Source organism: Spathaspora passalidarum, assembly GCF_000223485.1.
Source record: "Spathaspora passalidarum NRRL Y-27907 unplaced genomic scaffold SPAPAscaffold_3, whole genome shotgun sequence".
Taxonomy (NCBI): Eukaryota; Fungi; Ascomycota; class Pichiomycetes; order Serinales; family Debaryomycetaceae; genus Spathaspora; species Spathaspora passalidarum.
Window position 1 is genome coordinate 883630 of NW_006767427.1, and position 14120 is coordinate 897749.

A 14120-nucleotide genomic window follows, 5' to 3' on the forward strand; every position below is an offset into this window, starting at 1 on the left:
TAAAATTAGCACCAAATTGGCACCAGCTTAGTCCGATGGTTGGACGATGGTTGGACGATGGTTGGACGATGGTTAGTTCAACGATCAGTCCAACAGCCAGCCCAACAGCCAGCCCAACAGCCACTCCAACAGCCACTCCAATAGCCACTCCAACAGCCACTCCAAACATCAGTCCAACGGGTTCCTTATTCTAAGACCATTGATGTAGTACACAATGTCTGCATCATCTGAATCATCCAAGAAACAATGCAATACACAATCACGTTCACATATCAAAAGAATAACAGTATGGCAGGTTCCTACTATCTTGGATGCCTGTTGCCAATCTTTCAACTTTACTGTGATTTCCATCTCGTCTATATCTGTGCTATCCACTTGTGATGAATGTGCATTGATGGCTTCTCTCAACGAATCACCATCGGTATTTGTAGCTGCCGCACTCATCACTTCCAACTTCCCATTCCAACTAATTGTAACTTTAAATTTACCCTCTTCTTCAAGCACAAATCCCAAGAACCCGCGATCTTTCCTACTGGCCCTAATAGTAACCGTCTCGTTAAACGACGCTTTTCTAAATTTTTCCAACCGTTTAAACATCGACACAAACTCATTGGGTAGTCGCATAATCATACCCACATTGGAATGTCCGGGCTCTTGAAGTCGACTCATATCCTGAGTATTCTTCAATATCTTTACAGGTATCTTGAACGTGTGGTTGATTACATTAGCGTTGAAGTTTATATTGGAGTAAAACAACGCAAGTGACGCCGTCCGGCCATTGCTCACATTTGTTCCCTGTGCACCGGTGGCATCCTTTCGTTGTAAACGAATAAATAGCCCGTCACTATTGGCCTTATCAAAGTTGCGTAACGTCTGCAAGAGTAAATCGACATTAATTTCTAGTAATATTGAGTTGTCGTTCAAACTCTGGATTTCCATTTCATCGAATAGACTCGATGTTTCAAACTTACACCATACTTGTGGCTCCAGACTGGGTGATTGGCCATTGACCAGGATCACACATAGTTGGGATGGTGTGAATCTTAGGACAACATACTTGCGTAGTTGACTTATAAGTGAAAGGGTAGTTTTTAAAGTTTCGGTGTTTTTTGTCTTGAGTTTGAGTTTCATCGGATCATGCGTTTCTCTTTGCTCTTCTTCTTCTTCTTCTTCTTCTTCTTCACTTGCTGTAAATACAAAGCAGTTGTCGTTTGACCTCGCGTTAAAATTAGTGGCAGCAAGACCTTCGCCCTAGCGCGACACTGCCAAACAAAAAAAAACGACTGAAATTAGAATTTACTACCAGCCAAACTCATCATCATCACCACCACCACCACCACTACCTCCTCCTCCATGACAGTAGAAGAATTCTCCAATGAAGAAAGCTTCAAGTTCTTTGGTCTAGGCGGGTGTAACGAAGTAGGCCGTTCTTGCCACATTATTGAATACAAAAATAAAGTAATCATGCTTGATGCCGGGATTCACCCTGCCCTCACCGGACACTCATCCTTCCCGTTCTACGACGAATACGACTTGTCCAAAGTCGATATCCTCCTCATAAGTCATTTCCATCTAGATCACGCAGCATCGTTACCATATGTGATGCAACAGACCACATTCAAGGGACGTGTGTTTATGACCCAGGCCACTAAGGCCATTTATCGGTGGTTACTTCAGGATTTTGTCAGGGTTACCTCGATAGGAACAACTAAAATGGAAGGTGGCGAAGGACAGTCTAGTAATTTGTATACCGCCGACGATATCATGAAATCATTTGATCGAATAGAAACAATTGATTACCATTCCACCATGGAGATCGAGGGGATAAAGTTCACTGCATACCATGCCGGGCATGTCCTTGGGGCATGTATGTACTTTATTGAAATTGGTGGATTAAAAGTATTGTTCACGGGTGATTACTCTAGAGAAGAGAATAGACATTTGCATGCTGCAGAAATCCCTCCTGTCAAACCAGATATTTTGATCTCCGAAAGTACTTTTGGTACCGGTACGCTTGAATCTAAAGCTGACTTGGAAAAGAAATTAACAAACCATATCCATGCTACATTGACCAAAGGGGGGAGAGTCCTATTACCCGTCTTTGCCCTTGGTAACACCCAAGAACTCTTGTTGATTCTTGATGAATATTGGAACAACAACGAAGATCTTCAGAATATAAACGTATACTATGCATCCAGTTTAGCAAAAAAGTGTATGGCAGTGTACGAAACATACACGAGTATAATGAATGACAAAATCCGGCTTTCTGCCTCCTCGTCGGGCCACAAGTCCAACCCGTTCGACTTCAAATACATAAAGTCGATTCGAGACTTGGGCAAATTCCAAGACATGGGCCCATCAGTGGTTATTGCCGCCCCAGGGATGTTGCAAGCTGGTATATCCCGTCAGCTATTGGAAAAGTGGGCGCCTGACCCCAAGAATCTTGTTATATTAACTGGTTATTCCGTGGAAGGTACCATGGCCAAAGAGCTCTTGAAAGAGCCTCACACGATCCAATCAGTAAACAATCCGGAAATGACGATCCCGAGACGTATTGGTATTGAAGAGATCTCGTTTGCTGCTCATGTCGATTTCCAGCAGAATTCGGAGTTTATTGAAAAAGTGTCACCATCCAAGATTATCTTGGTTCATGGAGACTCTGTTCCTATGGGTAGATTAAAGTCGGCCTTGTTGAGTAAGTACTCTTCTAGAAAGGGAACTGAACAGGAAGTCAAGGTGTTCAATCCCAAGAATTGCGAAGAAGTCAAGATTGGATTCAAAGGGTTGAAGGTTGCTAAAGTATTGGGGTCTTTGGCCGAAGAACAATTGCTGATGTTGAAGAAGGAAATTGAAACCAAGATAGAAACAGAAAATGAAAAGATTGTTGAGATTAAAGAGGAGATGGAAGTGGATGCAAATGATGGTGACAAGAATGAAGCCGGTGTAGATACACTTCACACTGGACAATTCTTATCTGGTGTCCTCGTTTCCAAAGATTTCGACTTGAATCTTCTTCAATTACAAGATCTCCATGAATTCACTCAATTGTCTACCTCGTTCGTCAAATCCAAAATGAACTTGCGAATCCATGCCGACATTTCGTTGATGATATACCATTTAGAACAAATGTTTGGATACATAAACATCCTCAATGACGACGAAGAAGAATGGGAATGTGTGATCATGGACGTCGTTGACATATTTGTGGACAAAACCAAGACTGGACCTGGTCTTCAAATCAGTGTTGAGTGGATCAATGACAATTTAATGGCAGACTCCCTAGCAGACAGTGTCATTGCCATTTTATACTCTATCGACTCATCGCCGGCCTCGGTCAAGCTCTCGAGCACAACCCACACCCATGTTAAACAAGAAACGGAGTCCAAGTCTGCACATGCGAAATCAGAGATTGCCGATCGAATCAAGAGAATATCCACGCTTTTACGGGCCCAGTTCGGTGATTGTTTGCAGGATTTAGACAATGACAAAGCGACAATCACAATCGGCAAACACGTAGCCAAGATAGATTACTTGAATTTGACTGTGGAATGTCCTTCCAAAGTCATAAAGGACCGTGTGGAGAGTGTCATACGAAGAGGATGTACTTTGACTGCTCCATTAAGTCAGTTTCAGAAGGTGTAATTTACATAGTTTAATAAAAGTCGTGTAATGTACAAAATGTCTCGCGACATCAATTTTTATCTCTAACTGTATTTTGTGATGGTTGTAAAATAGACCAGCAACAACCCCAACAACAAACCCCCAAACATAGCATCATGAGGTAAGTACCGGCCCAATCAATGTCGAAAATGTTCATACTAACACATCTAGTGAATATATAGATCGTCCCCGTTCGGAATTAACGGAATTGGAACTTCAAAAGCTAGAAGAGTTTGAATTCACCCACGGACCCATGTCCCTCTTGCAGAACGCCGTCAATAACAACACACCTATAGTCATATCCTGTCGTAATAACCATAAACTAATTGCCAAAGTGAAGGCATTTGATAGACATTGCAATTTGGTATTGGAGAATGTGAAAGAGTTGTGGACAGAAACGGTCAAGAACAACAAGGGAAAGAAAATAAAGTCAACACCTAAGGAACGGTTCGTGTCCAAGATGTTCTTGCGGGGCGACTCGGTCATAATTATAGTAAAGGCGTAAGTATTAATAAACAAATATCTATATTAAAAAATTATACAAGTGAAGAAGTAAACAAGAAGACTGGAAACAACCCTATATGGCAATACGCAAGACGTTCTGCCCTTGGTGTCTGAATCTGATCCGCTCATGTCTTTGCATGATGTAAAGTGCCTTATCCAAAGCAGCAACACTTGTCTTTCCCGAATCAACAAATTCTCGTCTTAATCTGTTGTAAGAAGCCGAGAATCCTACGGGTAATCTTCTTTGTAATTCTTGCTCAACCTTCTTGATCTCAGTGTTGAGAGCAGGATCACCGAATCCTCCAGCACCAACACCTTGATCAACTGCATCCATGGTAGATGCAGTAAACAATCTAATTGCTTCTTCAACGTGTTCCTCGGTAGCAACTGGCGACAACGTTATCTTGGCTAATGATTCGGTAATACGAATAATAGCTTCCAATTGTCTGACAGTGATTGGAATAGAAGAACGTTCATTCATTTCAGTTTCATTACGTTGTAACTTTCTTCTGATCGACACGAAATGAGAACTTAATCTTTCAGAAGCTTCCGCACTCAATCTTGGTGCACATCTCAACTTGACATATTGAATATATCTCTTCATGGTCTCAATAGGTATTTCTCCTTCTTGTTGTTGCTCTTGGGTTTTACCACCAGTATGAACATTCATCACATGTTGAGCAATGGAAATATCTCTGCTTTCGTTATGATCATCCTTGACAATGAAAATCATATCAAATCTCGATAAAATTGTGGATTGGAAATCGATGTTTTCACCAGGACTTTTGAACTCGTCGTATCTCCCGAAAATAGGATTAGCAGCAGCCAAAACCGAAGTTCTCGAGTTTAAAATAGTAGTGATACCAGCTTTGGCAATAGAAATGGTTTGTTGTTCCATAGCTTCGTGGATGGCTACTCTATCTTCATCTCTCATCTTGTCGAATTCATCAATACAAACAACCCCTCCATCAGCCAACACCATAGCACCACCTTCCAAATAGAAATCTCTCGTTTGTGGATCTCTTTGAACCGAGGCGGTTAAACCAGCGGCAGAAGATCCTTTACCAGAGGTATACACGGAGATTGGGGCGATCTTTTCCACGAATTTCAATAATTGAGATTTGGCAGTACCTGGATCCCCCAATAACAACACATTGATATCCCCTCTTAATCTCATTCCATCGGGCAAGATCTTCTTGGAACCACCCATCAACAAACAAGTGATGGCTTTCTTGATATCTTGGTTTCCGTAAATTGAAGGAGCGATAGAATTGGCAAACACTTCATACAAATTAGGCAATCTTGACAATTTCAAAAACTCTTCTTCTTCCTCTTCACTGAAAGTGATGCCTTGTCCGTGAATACCATTATCAATGTCGGTTTGGTATCCCAATACTTTCAAGTAAGGATTACGAATAGCAACAGTGCTACTGCTACCACCAGCACGTTGTTTGGATTGGTAAATGGAATAAATACCAATGATGGTAACTCTGGTACCGGGAACAACTTGGTTAGTCAAGTATCTATCGGCTTGTAGCAAGATGTGTCTTGGCATTTCTCCTACAGGAACCATATCTGGAGACTCTTGCAATTTCAACACTTGTTGATCAACAAAGTGAGATTTGTCATGGGCAATCACGTAAGAGTCAGGTGGACACTTCTCTTGGGTTGAGTTAGGATCGGCGTTATGTGGAGATTGGCATTTAGGTACTTGAATTTGGCCAAATCCGGACTTAACATTCATTTTCATGGTGTGCTTACAAGTACGACAGATTAATTGAACTTGGGTAGCACGAGAAGACAACACCGAGGCCGAAATAACAATCCCGCTAACTCTAACAATTTTGGAAATATGTTCCGAGTCCAAGTTTCTCAATGAGATCTTGTTAGCGTTGGAGTATAAGATCAATTGACAGTTTGGGAAATGCTGTGGAACTTCGTCTTGGGATAAATAGGCGATACGCTTGGCGATGTCCGTAATGGCGTTTTCAAACAACGGGATCATTTCCGTAGGATCATCGGTCAACTTCTTGTTCAATTCTTCGTTGAATCCAATCAAATGTTCTGTATCGACTTTCAAGAAGTAGTTGTTAATCAATAAGTTTTCTCTCAATTGATCACGATAGATGAATTGGGTGTCTAATCTGAACTCCAAGATGAAGGACCTGAATGCCTTGGTGACTTCATTGAAGGAGTTGTCTTGTGGCTCTTCACCAGGCAACACCTGGGCACTGTAGATATCAGTTCTTTCAAAAGACATGTTGATGTTACTCTGTTTAAAGCAAAAAGAAAACAAGTGGTGAAGAAGAAAACGAAAATATTTATCAAAGGAGAAAACTATAAACCCAGGACGTGTTTGGCTGCCAGATATATTCTCATTATTATTCCCAATTAGGAAAAACTGACGAAAAAAAAAAATTAATTACATCGCGTTTTGCTGGTTACACTTAATGTGCATATTTCTATAATCTGCAAAACAAATAACATGTAAAAAAGAAGAGAAGTACGAAGAGGGGGGTGACAAATAAATCTTGAATGTTTGATCCACTAGGTGTTGGAATAATCACCAACGTGATGTTCAAAGCTATTCAAAATGTTCGACCAGCTTGGTCTTTTATTCGACCACTCACATCCACAGCAGTGGTTTCAACAATTCCTAAAAAGAACAAAATGCCACCAAGACCTTTATGGCTAGTCAAAGAAGACGAAATCAAAGAAGTATTCATCAAAGGAGGAACCGGAGCTGGGGGACAAAAGATCAATAAGACAAATAGCAAGGTGCAATTGACTCATTTACCTACTGGTATTGTTGTCACGTGCCAATATTCTCGGTCTCAAGAACAAAATCGGAAACGTGCAAGAGAATTGTTGGCGTTGAAGTTAGAAGAGTTGGAAAATCCCGAGAGTTGTAGAAATGCGGTATTGAAAGAGCGAGCTCAAAAGGTCAAACAGAGCAAAAGTAAGAAGTCTAAGCGGAAGTATAGACTTCTTGAAGAAAAAATACAACAGGAAAAGAAAGAGCAAGCGGAGGAAGAAGCTGAGGCTGAAGAAAATATATAAATTTGCTTGGCACATTACAGAGCTTTATTTTCTAAGTAGTAACCAAACTACAGAGGTACGATAGCTGTAACATCGGCAGCTTACAGGCAATTATGTAAATAGAAATCATGTACATAGAAATCATGTAAATAAAAATTGCCCGTAGTAGTAATTCTACTGCGCTAATCTATGTAAATGTTACACCTAAAATTGGCGCACCAAATAACCAGGCAAAAAAGTTTGCAACCAAAATATGTGTTTACCAAATAGCAAGCACTCCCTTACAACAACGCCTTCAAAGGCATACATCCAATTTACTTCTCCTTTTCTTTGTATCTATCACTATTATAAACTGTACAACACAATGGCTTTATCAAACACCGCCATTTTAGTGATTATCTGCCTCACGTTTGCTCTGATTTTATTCATCATCTTTACAGCAGGTGTCTTTATCATTCCTTGTGTTTTTGAGGGCCCCTTGCTTTTCAAGTTAAGATCTGGTTTAATCAATTTGCTACAAGGGGACCATACCAAGGATACTAATATTGATTTAGAAAACCAACTGAGCAAAAGACCACTTCATTCTGATGATGTATCCAACATTGCTTTGAAAAGCTTCCCGATGGAATCTGATGGTGCTACAGAAACCACCCCTAAAGAAAGGACTACTCTGGACAATCTACAAGGCGAAGCTCCAAGTGATGGCTCAAGCAATCTTCAACAATGTGAAGTTTCAGGCGAATCACTGGATTTCAAAAGTATCCTTGATGATTTTGATAGAATCGCTGCAACCAAAATTACTGAACAACGCTTACGTCGTATGTCCACCCTTTTAATTAAAAGAGAAGGTGACGTTGTGGAAACAGTAATTGCTAGACCAAGTGAAAGTCAACAATCTCAAATTAGTGAGCAGTATGATTCATTATCGAGAACTTTACAGTTACAAAAGGAGATTCAAACCAGGATGAATGAAAATGAACTTTCAATTAGACAAGTTAGAGATCCATTCCTGGACAGTTTCATCTCTGTGGGCGGAATTGTGGTGGTTGTTAAGCCATTCCACGGCTCAAATGATTATGAATTTGCTTCATTACACACTGGTGATTTGCTCCGGATTATTAAATTTTACGTTCGAGAAAATAAAGATGATGGTTCAATTAAATCTATTCAAATTGCTAACAAGACTAAAAGTGCAGTTGACTTACTACCAACTACCAGTTCTACTTATGGTGAAATTGCTAAAGTTTCAGAAGTTGCTAAACCTGCTGAAGTTACTGACGATGGCACCATTGACGGATTCAAACAAGATATTTGTATTGATAATACCGATTCTAACCACGCAAGCATCTATTGTACTGGTGTTTTACTTAATACTTATTTGGATTACAATATTCACACCAATGATTTAAGTTTGTGTGTCAAGAAAGACACTGAACTTGCTGAAACTGAATTACTTAAAGATTTCCCTTTGAACATAGTATCATTAGAAACCACGGTATTAAAAAACATGCTTGAAGAAGATGAAGATAATTAAGTCTTGTTATCTTTCAAATGTTGAAGGTGAAGGTTTTTCCAATTTTCTGCCGTTTTCAAGGCATCTTTCCAATTTGCTGTCATTATTTCTAAATCTTTTTCATATTGTGTTATAGCTGCTTTATTATTGCTCCCTATATTACCATCTTTTATCATTTCGTATAGTTTGGAAATATTATCGTATATATTATATAGTTCTTCCATCATTGGTTTAATCATGCCTTCAACTGCTTCAACGTTGTTGTATTGATCATTGATTGATATGGAACTGACGTCTGTAATTTTGGTAATGTTTATGATCTCATCAGGATATGGTATTATTGCCTGTGCTTCAGTGGATATCACTCTTTCTATATTCGTATCATCCACTAACACCTGGTTCAACCGGGAGAAATAGTCATTGGTGGATTGGATGAACTGGGTAAACTTGTAATTCTCTTTGGCTAAACTTTCCACAATGTTCATCATATTTGACGTTAAGTCAGCGTAATCATGTTCAATGACAGCTTGACGATCAAAATCAACCAAATTATTGGTATTTATACCATTTTCAATAATAGGCTTATTATTCTGGATAACATCACTTAAATCACTATCACTTGATAATGGTCGAGGTATTCCAAACTCCACTACCGAACTTAAATTCTTTTTCTCCAATAACTTATTCTTTAATTGCTCTATTTCCAATGCTTGTTTCTTGAGCTTGACTTCATATTTGGTCTTTACTTCCACACTCCAATTCTTAACTTTGTTCAAATCATGAGCCTGAAGTTTATTCTTTTGATTCAACTCCTTGATCTTCGCCTGCATGGAAGTTTGATCAATAGTGGTAACCTTGTTCAATTGGCGTTCACGGGCTTCCAATTTCCGCTCAAGATCATGTACGTGCCTAGTCAACTTTTCAATCTCGTTATTCTTTCGTCTTAATGTCTCGTACGCCTGTCTCGAACTAGCACGATTCCGATCAACAGTGGTCAATAAGGAATGAATGATATTAATCACAGCTTTATCATTGTCGAATAATCTCTCTGTGATTTCTAAATCTTTTAAATGGGGATGGGTGGAAAGTTGGTCCAGGATTAGATCTTGCCAGTCAATAGTGTTGAACTTTAGCTTGGAGGAGATTAGTGCTCGTGAAAGAAGCATGGAGTTGAGAAGTTCTGCTGCATTGCGGATCGGTTGGATGTCTATAGGAGGAAGATCTTGTGACATTCTTATTAGTGTAGGTTTAGATGCTGTGTGTTAGTGTGTCTGGAGAAAAAGTAAACAAAAGGTTGGTAAAGATATTCGCAGTTATTTCAAAAAAAAAAAAAAAAAAAAATAGAAAGGGTGTGTTGCTTGTTTTTATTACAACACAATAGTAGAAAGAACAACTGGAGTAAAGCTAGCTGTACTTATTAGTCCTACAACTACAATGGTATGTCCAAATAAAAATCTTTTATATATTACGAAACTTCAATCTCCTTCTTTCAACAACGTATAACAATATACATAGAAAAAGCGTAAGAACTGGCAACACTTTCTTGGTTATATTCATACATTCATCGTTGTCTCCCTATATGTATATGCACAAATCAAAATACCTGTTCTATATCGTTTAATGGTGTTCTTCTGGTTCTTCTTCAAAGACAAACCAGTCTTCAGCAACAGGTTCACCACCTTCAGTTGCAACAGCGTGGGCAAGTTCAACATCAGAGGTTTCGTATTGCTTGACAGCTTCAGCAGAGACTTCTTGTTGTGGAACAACTGGCTTAGCTGGAAGTTGGAAAGCTTGGACAGCACTGGCAATTTCAGCTTGAGTTAAAACCTTTGGCTTGAATTGTTTGATTTCAGCAATGTATAAGTCGGAAATGGCATTGCATTTTCTTGGAGTGATTGAAAATAATCTTCTGGAAGATAAACGCTAAAAAGAGTTAGTATGCTTGTTTCGCTGAACGGGTCATAGTACTATGCCATGGGGCAGTCTGGATAGATATATATCCGGGAATTGCTATCGATAGGAGATATCTTCAATTCTAATTCTCAAGTCAAATCGGTAATGGGTCTTCCTGAATCGGTTGTATCTCTTGTTTTTTTATATGAGCGCTGACTGTAGTGGTGGTGGTTGTAGTAGCAGCAGTATGTTGCTCAAATTCGATACATATCCCAATGTTGACTCACATATTCTTAGATGTATCACTCACAGACCAATCCTTCTTTACGACATTTCTATTTCATTTCTCTCAGTCTATACATACAGCAACAGGTCTAAACATCTTGTCTATGCACTTCTAATTTAAATGTACGTCTAAACGTTGACTTTGATTTTTTTCAGTTTTTTTTGTTCACCGAATTCGGTTGGTTCTCACCATACAATTTTTTGTATGGGATTTTCTGATGTGGGTCGTGGATTCCGAACTAAATCAAAACAACCTTCAATTTCGATTGGTTGAGAAAGTCGCTCATACAAATCGGTCACATGATGTGTGTCATGTGATATATCAAGACATTTACAAAAATAAAAAGGTCCCTTTGCTATACTTACAACCTGGCAGCATCATCTGCATAAACACAACTGACCATGCCAAAGTACTATTGTGACTATTGCAAGTCATACTTGACTCATGACACTATGAGTGTTCGTAAGTCCCATCTTATGGGAAAGAACCATATCAAATATTATTGCAACTATTATGAATTAAAGGCAAAGGAAACAGGGCAATGGGATCCAAATGAACTAACCTATGAAATCAATCTAACATATCTAAATCATAATGCTCCTGGAAGTGATCATGCCAATTACAAATACAGAAATCTAAATACAATATCTAATGTGGATGATATAAGCACCAGCAATGAATCTAATGTAGCTAGTAATGATGATGAAGATGAGTTCTTGTTGCCTCCGCCTCCTAACTTGGCAGGATTCCCATTGCCTCCTCCTGCCGTGTTTAATAATACCAGAGAGTACCAAAAAGCTATACAGAAGCACACCTAGTACCATTACACCTGCATATAGAATCCTTTAGTTCGTTCAAGTATTATTAGTTAGCAAATATAGATTTAAAAACAATTCTTTCAAGTAGTACACTATATAGATCTATATACTTTATCTGATGTTATCATTCACTTAGAATCATCAGAGGTTCAACAAAACAAGACGAAAATAAAAAAAAAGTCGATTAAATACCTATCGATTTTTTTTGGTATATATGTTATGAAGTGATATATACTTTAAGATGCTTATAAATCGGCATCGTCTTCGTCTGGTAATGGTAAAGCGGTAGCTTGTTCCATTTCTTGTTGGTATTTTTGCATCAAGTCAGCATCAACTTGAACTTCAGGTGGAGCCAAAGCTGGAGAAGCAACGAATTCCAATTGAGCGTTACCTACCAACTTTCTAGCCAACCACAAGAATGGCTTTTCAAAGTTATAGTTGGACTTGGCAGAGATATCGTAGTATTGTAAGTTCTTCTTTCTGTGGAAAGTGATGGTCTTAGCCTTAACCTTACGTTCTTTGACATCAACCTTGTTACCACACAAGACAATTGGAATGTTTTCACAGACTCTGACTAAATCTCTGTGCCAGTTTGGAACATTCTTATAAGTGATTCTGGAAGTGACATCGAACATAATGATACCACATTGACCGTTAATATAGTAACCATCTCTTAATCCACCAAACTTTTCTTGACCAGCAGTATCCCAGACATCAAACTTTAATTCACCAAAGTTGGTGTGGAAACCTAACGGATGGACTTCGACACCTAAGGTGGCAATATATTTCTTTTCGAATTCACCAGTTAAATGTCTCTTAACGAAAGTGGTCTTACCGGTACCACCATCACCGACTAAAACTAATTTGAAAGTTGGAACTTCAGCAGCCATTGTTTATTCTATTCTGTCTTGATCTATTACGTCCGCTATTTAAAAAAATCACACAACCGAGGATTGATTGATTGATTGATTGACCGAAGGTATTAAAAGGTGATCAGATGTTGTTATGAAATCAACAAACAAAAAAGGGAGAAGAGTTTTTTTTTTTTCTTCTTCTTAGATTCCAATGGAAAAAACCACATTGCTTTTGATTTGAAAAATTTTCTAATGTCGTCATCAAAGAGAGACATTTTCTCTATAGCCTAAAATTGCCGTGTCATCGCGACATTGATCTTGATCAGCTTCTCTTAGTGGATCAATGTACCAAAAACAAACATTGACGCTATTACTCAACAAGATATTAGGAATTTTGGCCTCATGTTTGCTCTTTTCTTAAAAAAAACATGGTGGGGATTTCATAACGGAAGAAAAGTGTTGATCTCCAATGAATATGTAAGCATTAGCATGCGGCTGAATTTTCTGTTTTAACTATTGACAGTGCAAATATTATCAGGTTCGGTCCTTTTAAGGTAATGCATTTCCTATTTTCAGAATTAGCGGAATTTATTGGTAGTATATTATCCGTTTCACAAGGAGCAATACCATTATTTGAAGGTTTAACATTGGTTGAATCAACACCCGGTTTCGGCAACACAAACGTCAAATATTCAATTGAGTATCCGTTATGTTCCCTTGACGATTTTTAAGTTTTGTTGTAAATGATCGTATTAGTTTGTTTAGGGGATTTTTGTTCGAGAGCTAAATAAATATAATAATTTGTGTATTTTTTTGAATAAAAACTGTGAAAATTATGAATGAAAGATGAGAAAATACTGGAGTGTGTATATCACAGAGCAATCCACAATCCAACCCCACAGTTATTACCTGACCAATCCAACAAATAACACCCTCGTATATGTACAAACGGTCAAATAGAACACGTCTTCCAAAATAGTTTTTAGGGGGTTTTAATAATTACAGTTAAATAATATTTGATCGGAATTATGTATAGTCAAAAAATATTGTTTACGAAAATCATGTCTTTGAATTTTTCCCACATGATATTGCAACTCCTTACAAAGAAAATAGTCTTCTGAGGGAGAGGAGGAGAAAGTGAGAGTTGCTCTATTGTCATATTTTTTTCACGATAAGCTGGATCGAGTAATAACCGCCTTCTGGCCCAGACAGAACAAAGAGATTTTCAAATGGGAGAATTGTTGTGATAAGGAAGCCGACTAACTAATTTTGGATTCCATGGGGTACTGTTATTTTTCAAATACAAACAATGTCATGCTCTCTCATGCTTGCATTGCAACTGGTGATTCACTCCAGTAATTTCGTATTTAACCTTCTTCCTGCAACTAGTGGTGTACTCATGTAAAGTGTACTTGCAATTGACTTGAATTAGCAATTGGTTCAAAAATTAAAACATGTTACAGAAGTATCAAGGAGATCTAGCCCAGGGCTTCTATTTTAATTTTGAAATAATTTTATACCCGGTGACTATGCTGTCATGTGGATTAAGTACA

The 14120-nt window shown here is 38.4% G+C and overlaps 10 protein-coding genes across 10 annotated transcripts; 5 read left to right on the top strand and 5 right to left on the bottom strand. All coding sequences in view use genetic code 12, as the record gives it.

The window, feature by feature from the left end:
- Positions 1-168: 168 nt before the first annotated feature.
- On the bottom strand, positions 169-1131 carry MEC3 (Mec3p; the record flags this gene model as incomplete). The annotated part of the gene is made up of 1 exon (XM_007374537.1): positions 169-1131. One exon carries the CDS (start codon positions 1129-1131, stop codon positions 169-171), a length of 963 nt encoding a protein of 320 aa, XP_007374599.1.
- Positions 1132-1317: 186 nt separating this feature from the next.
- On the top strand, positions 1318-3679 carry SPAPADRAFT_66091 (cleavage polyadenylation factor subunit; the record flags this gene model as incomplete). Its single annotated transcript, XM_007374538.1, has 1 exon — positions 1318-3679. One exon carries the CDS (start codon positions 1354-1356, stop codon positions 3640-3642), a length of 2289 nt encoding a protein of 762 aa, XP_007374600.1.
- Positions 3680-3741: 62 nt separating this feature from the next.
- Positions 3742-4188, top strand: SMD2 (mRNA splicing protein; the record flags this gene model as incomplete). Its single annotated transcript, XM_007374539.1, has 2 exons — positions 3742-3781; positions 3832-4188. 2 exons carry the CDS (start codon positions 3777-3779, stop codon positions 4163-4165), a joined length of 339 nt encoding a protein of 112 aa, XP_007374601.1.
- CDC46 (MCM DNA helicase complex subunit) lies at positions 4159-6447 on the bottom strand (the record flags this gene model as incomplete). Its single annotated transcript, XM_007374540.1, has 1 exon — positions 4159-6447. The coding sequence occupies one exon, from the start codon at positions 6422-6424 to the stop codon at positions 4238-4240; it is 2187 nt and encodes a 728-aa protein (XP_007374602.1).
- Positions 6448-6699: 252 nt separating this feature from the next.
- SPAPADRAFT_60397 (uncharacterized protein) lies at positions 6700-7288 on the top strand (the record flags this gene model as incomplete). The annotated part of the gene is made up of 2 exons (XM_007374541.1): positions 6700-7142; positions 7174-7288. The coding sequence occupies 2 exons, from the start codon at positions 6700-6702 to the stop codon at positions 7286-7288; spliced, it is 558 nt and encodes a 185-aa protein (XP_007374603.1).
- Positions 7289-7567: 279 nt separating this feature from the next.
- On the top strand, positions 7568-8737 carry SPAPADRAFT_50010 (uncharacterized protein; the record flags this gene model as incomplete). The annotated part of the gene is made up of 1 exon (XM_007374542.1): positions 7568-8737. The coding sequence occupies one exon, from the start codon at positions 7568-7570 to the stop codon at positions 8735-8737; it is 1170 nt and encodes a 389-aa protein (XP_007374604.1).
- On the bottom strand, positions 8343-10031 carry SPAPADRAFT_70999 (uncharacterized protein; the record flags this gene model as incomplete). The annotated part of the gene is made up of 1 exon (XM_007374543.1): positions 8343-10031. One exon carries the CDS (start codon positions 9946-9948, stop codon positions 8734-8736), a length of 1215 nt encoding a protein of 404 aa, XP_007374605.1.
- Positions 10032-10162: 131 nt separating this feature from the next.
- Positions 10163-11021, bottom strand: ATP14 (F1F0 ATP synthase subunit h; the record flags this gene model as incomplete). Its single annotated transcript, XM_007374544.1, has 2 exons — positions 10163-10639; positions 10974-11021. 2 exons carry the CDS (start codon positions 10989-10991, stop codon positions 10334-10336), a joined length of 324 nt encoding a protein of 107 aa, XP_007374606.1.
- Positions 11022-11274: 253 nt separating this feature from the next.
- GSP1 (Ran GTPase) lies at positions 11275-12720 on the bottom strand (the record flags this gene model as incomplete). Its single annotated transcript, XM_007374545.1, has 1 exon — positions 11275-12720. The coding sequence occupies one exon, from the start codon at positions 12601-12603 to the stop codon at positions 11959-11961; it is 645 nt and encodes a 214-aa protein (XP_007374607.1).
- On the top strand, positions 11297-11713 carry SPAPADRAFT_137826 (uncharacterized protein; the record flags this gene model as incomplete). Its single annotated transcript, XM_007374546.1, has 1 exon — positions 11297-11713. One exon carries the CDS (start codon positions 11297-11299, stop codon positions 11711-11713), a length of 417 nt encoding a protein of 138 aa, XP_007374608.1.
- Positions 12721-14120: the final 1400 nt, after the last annotated feature.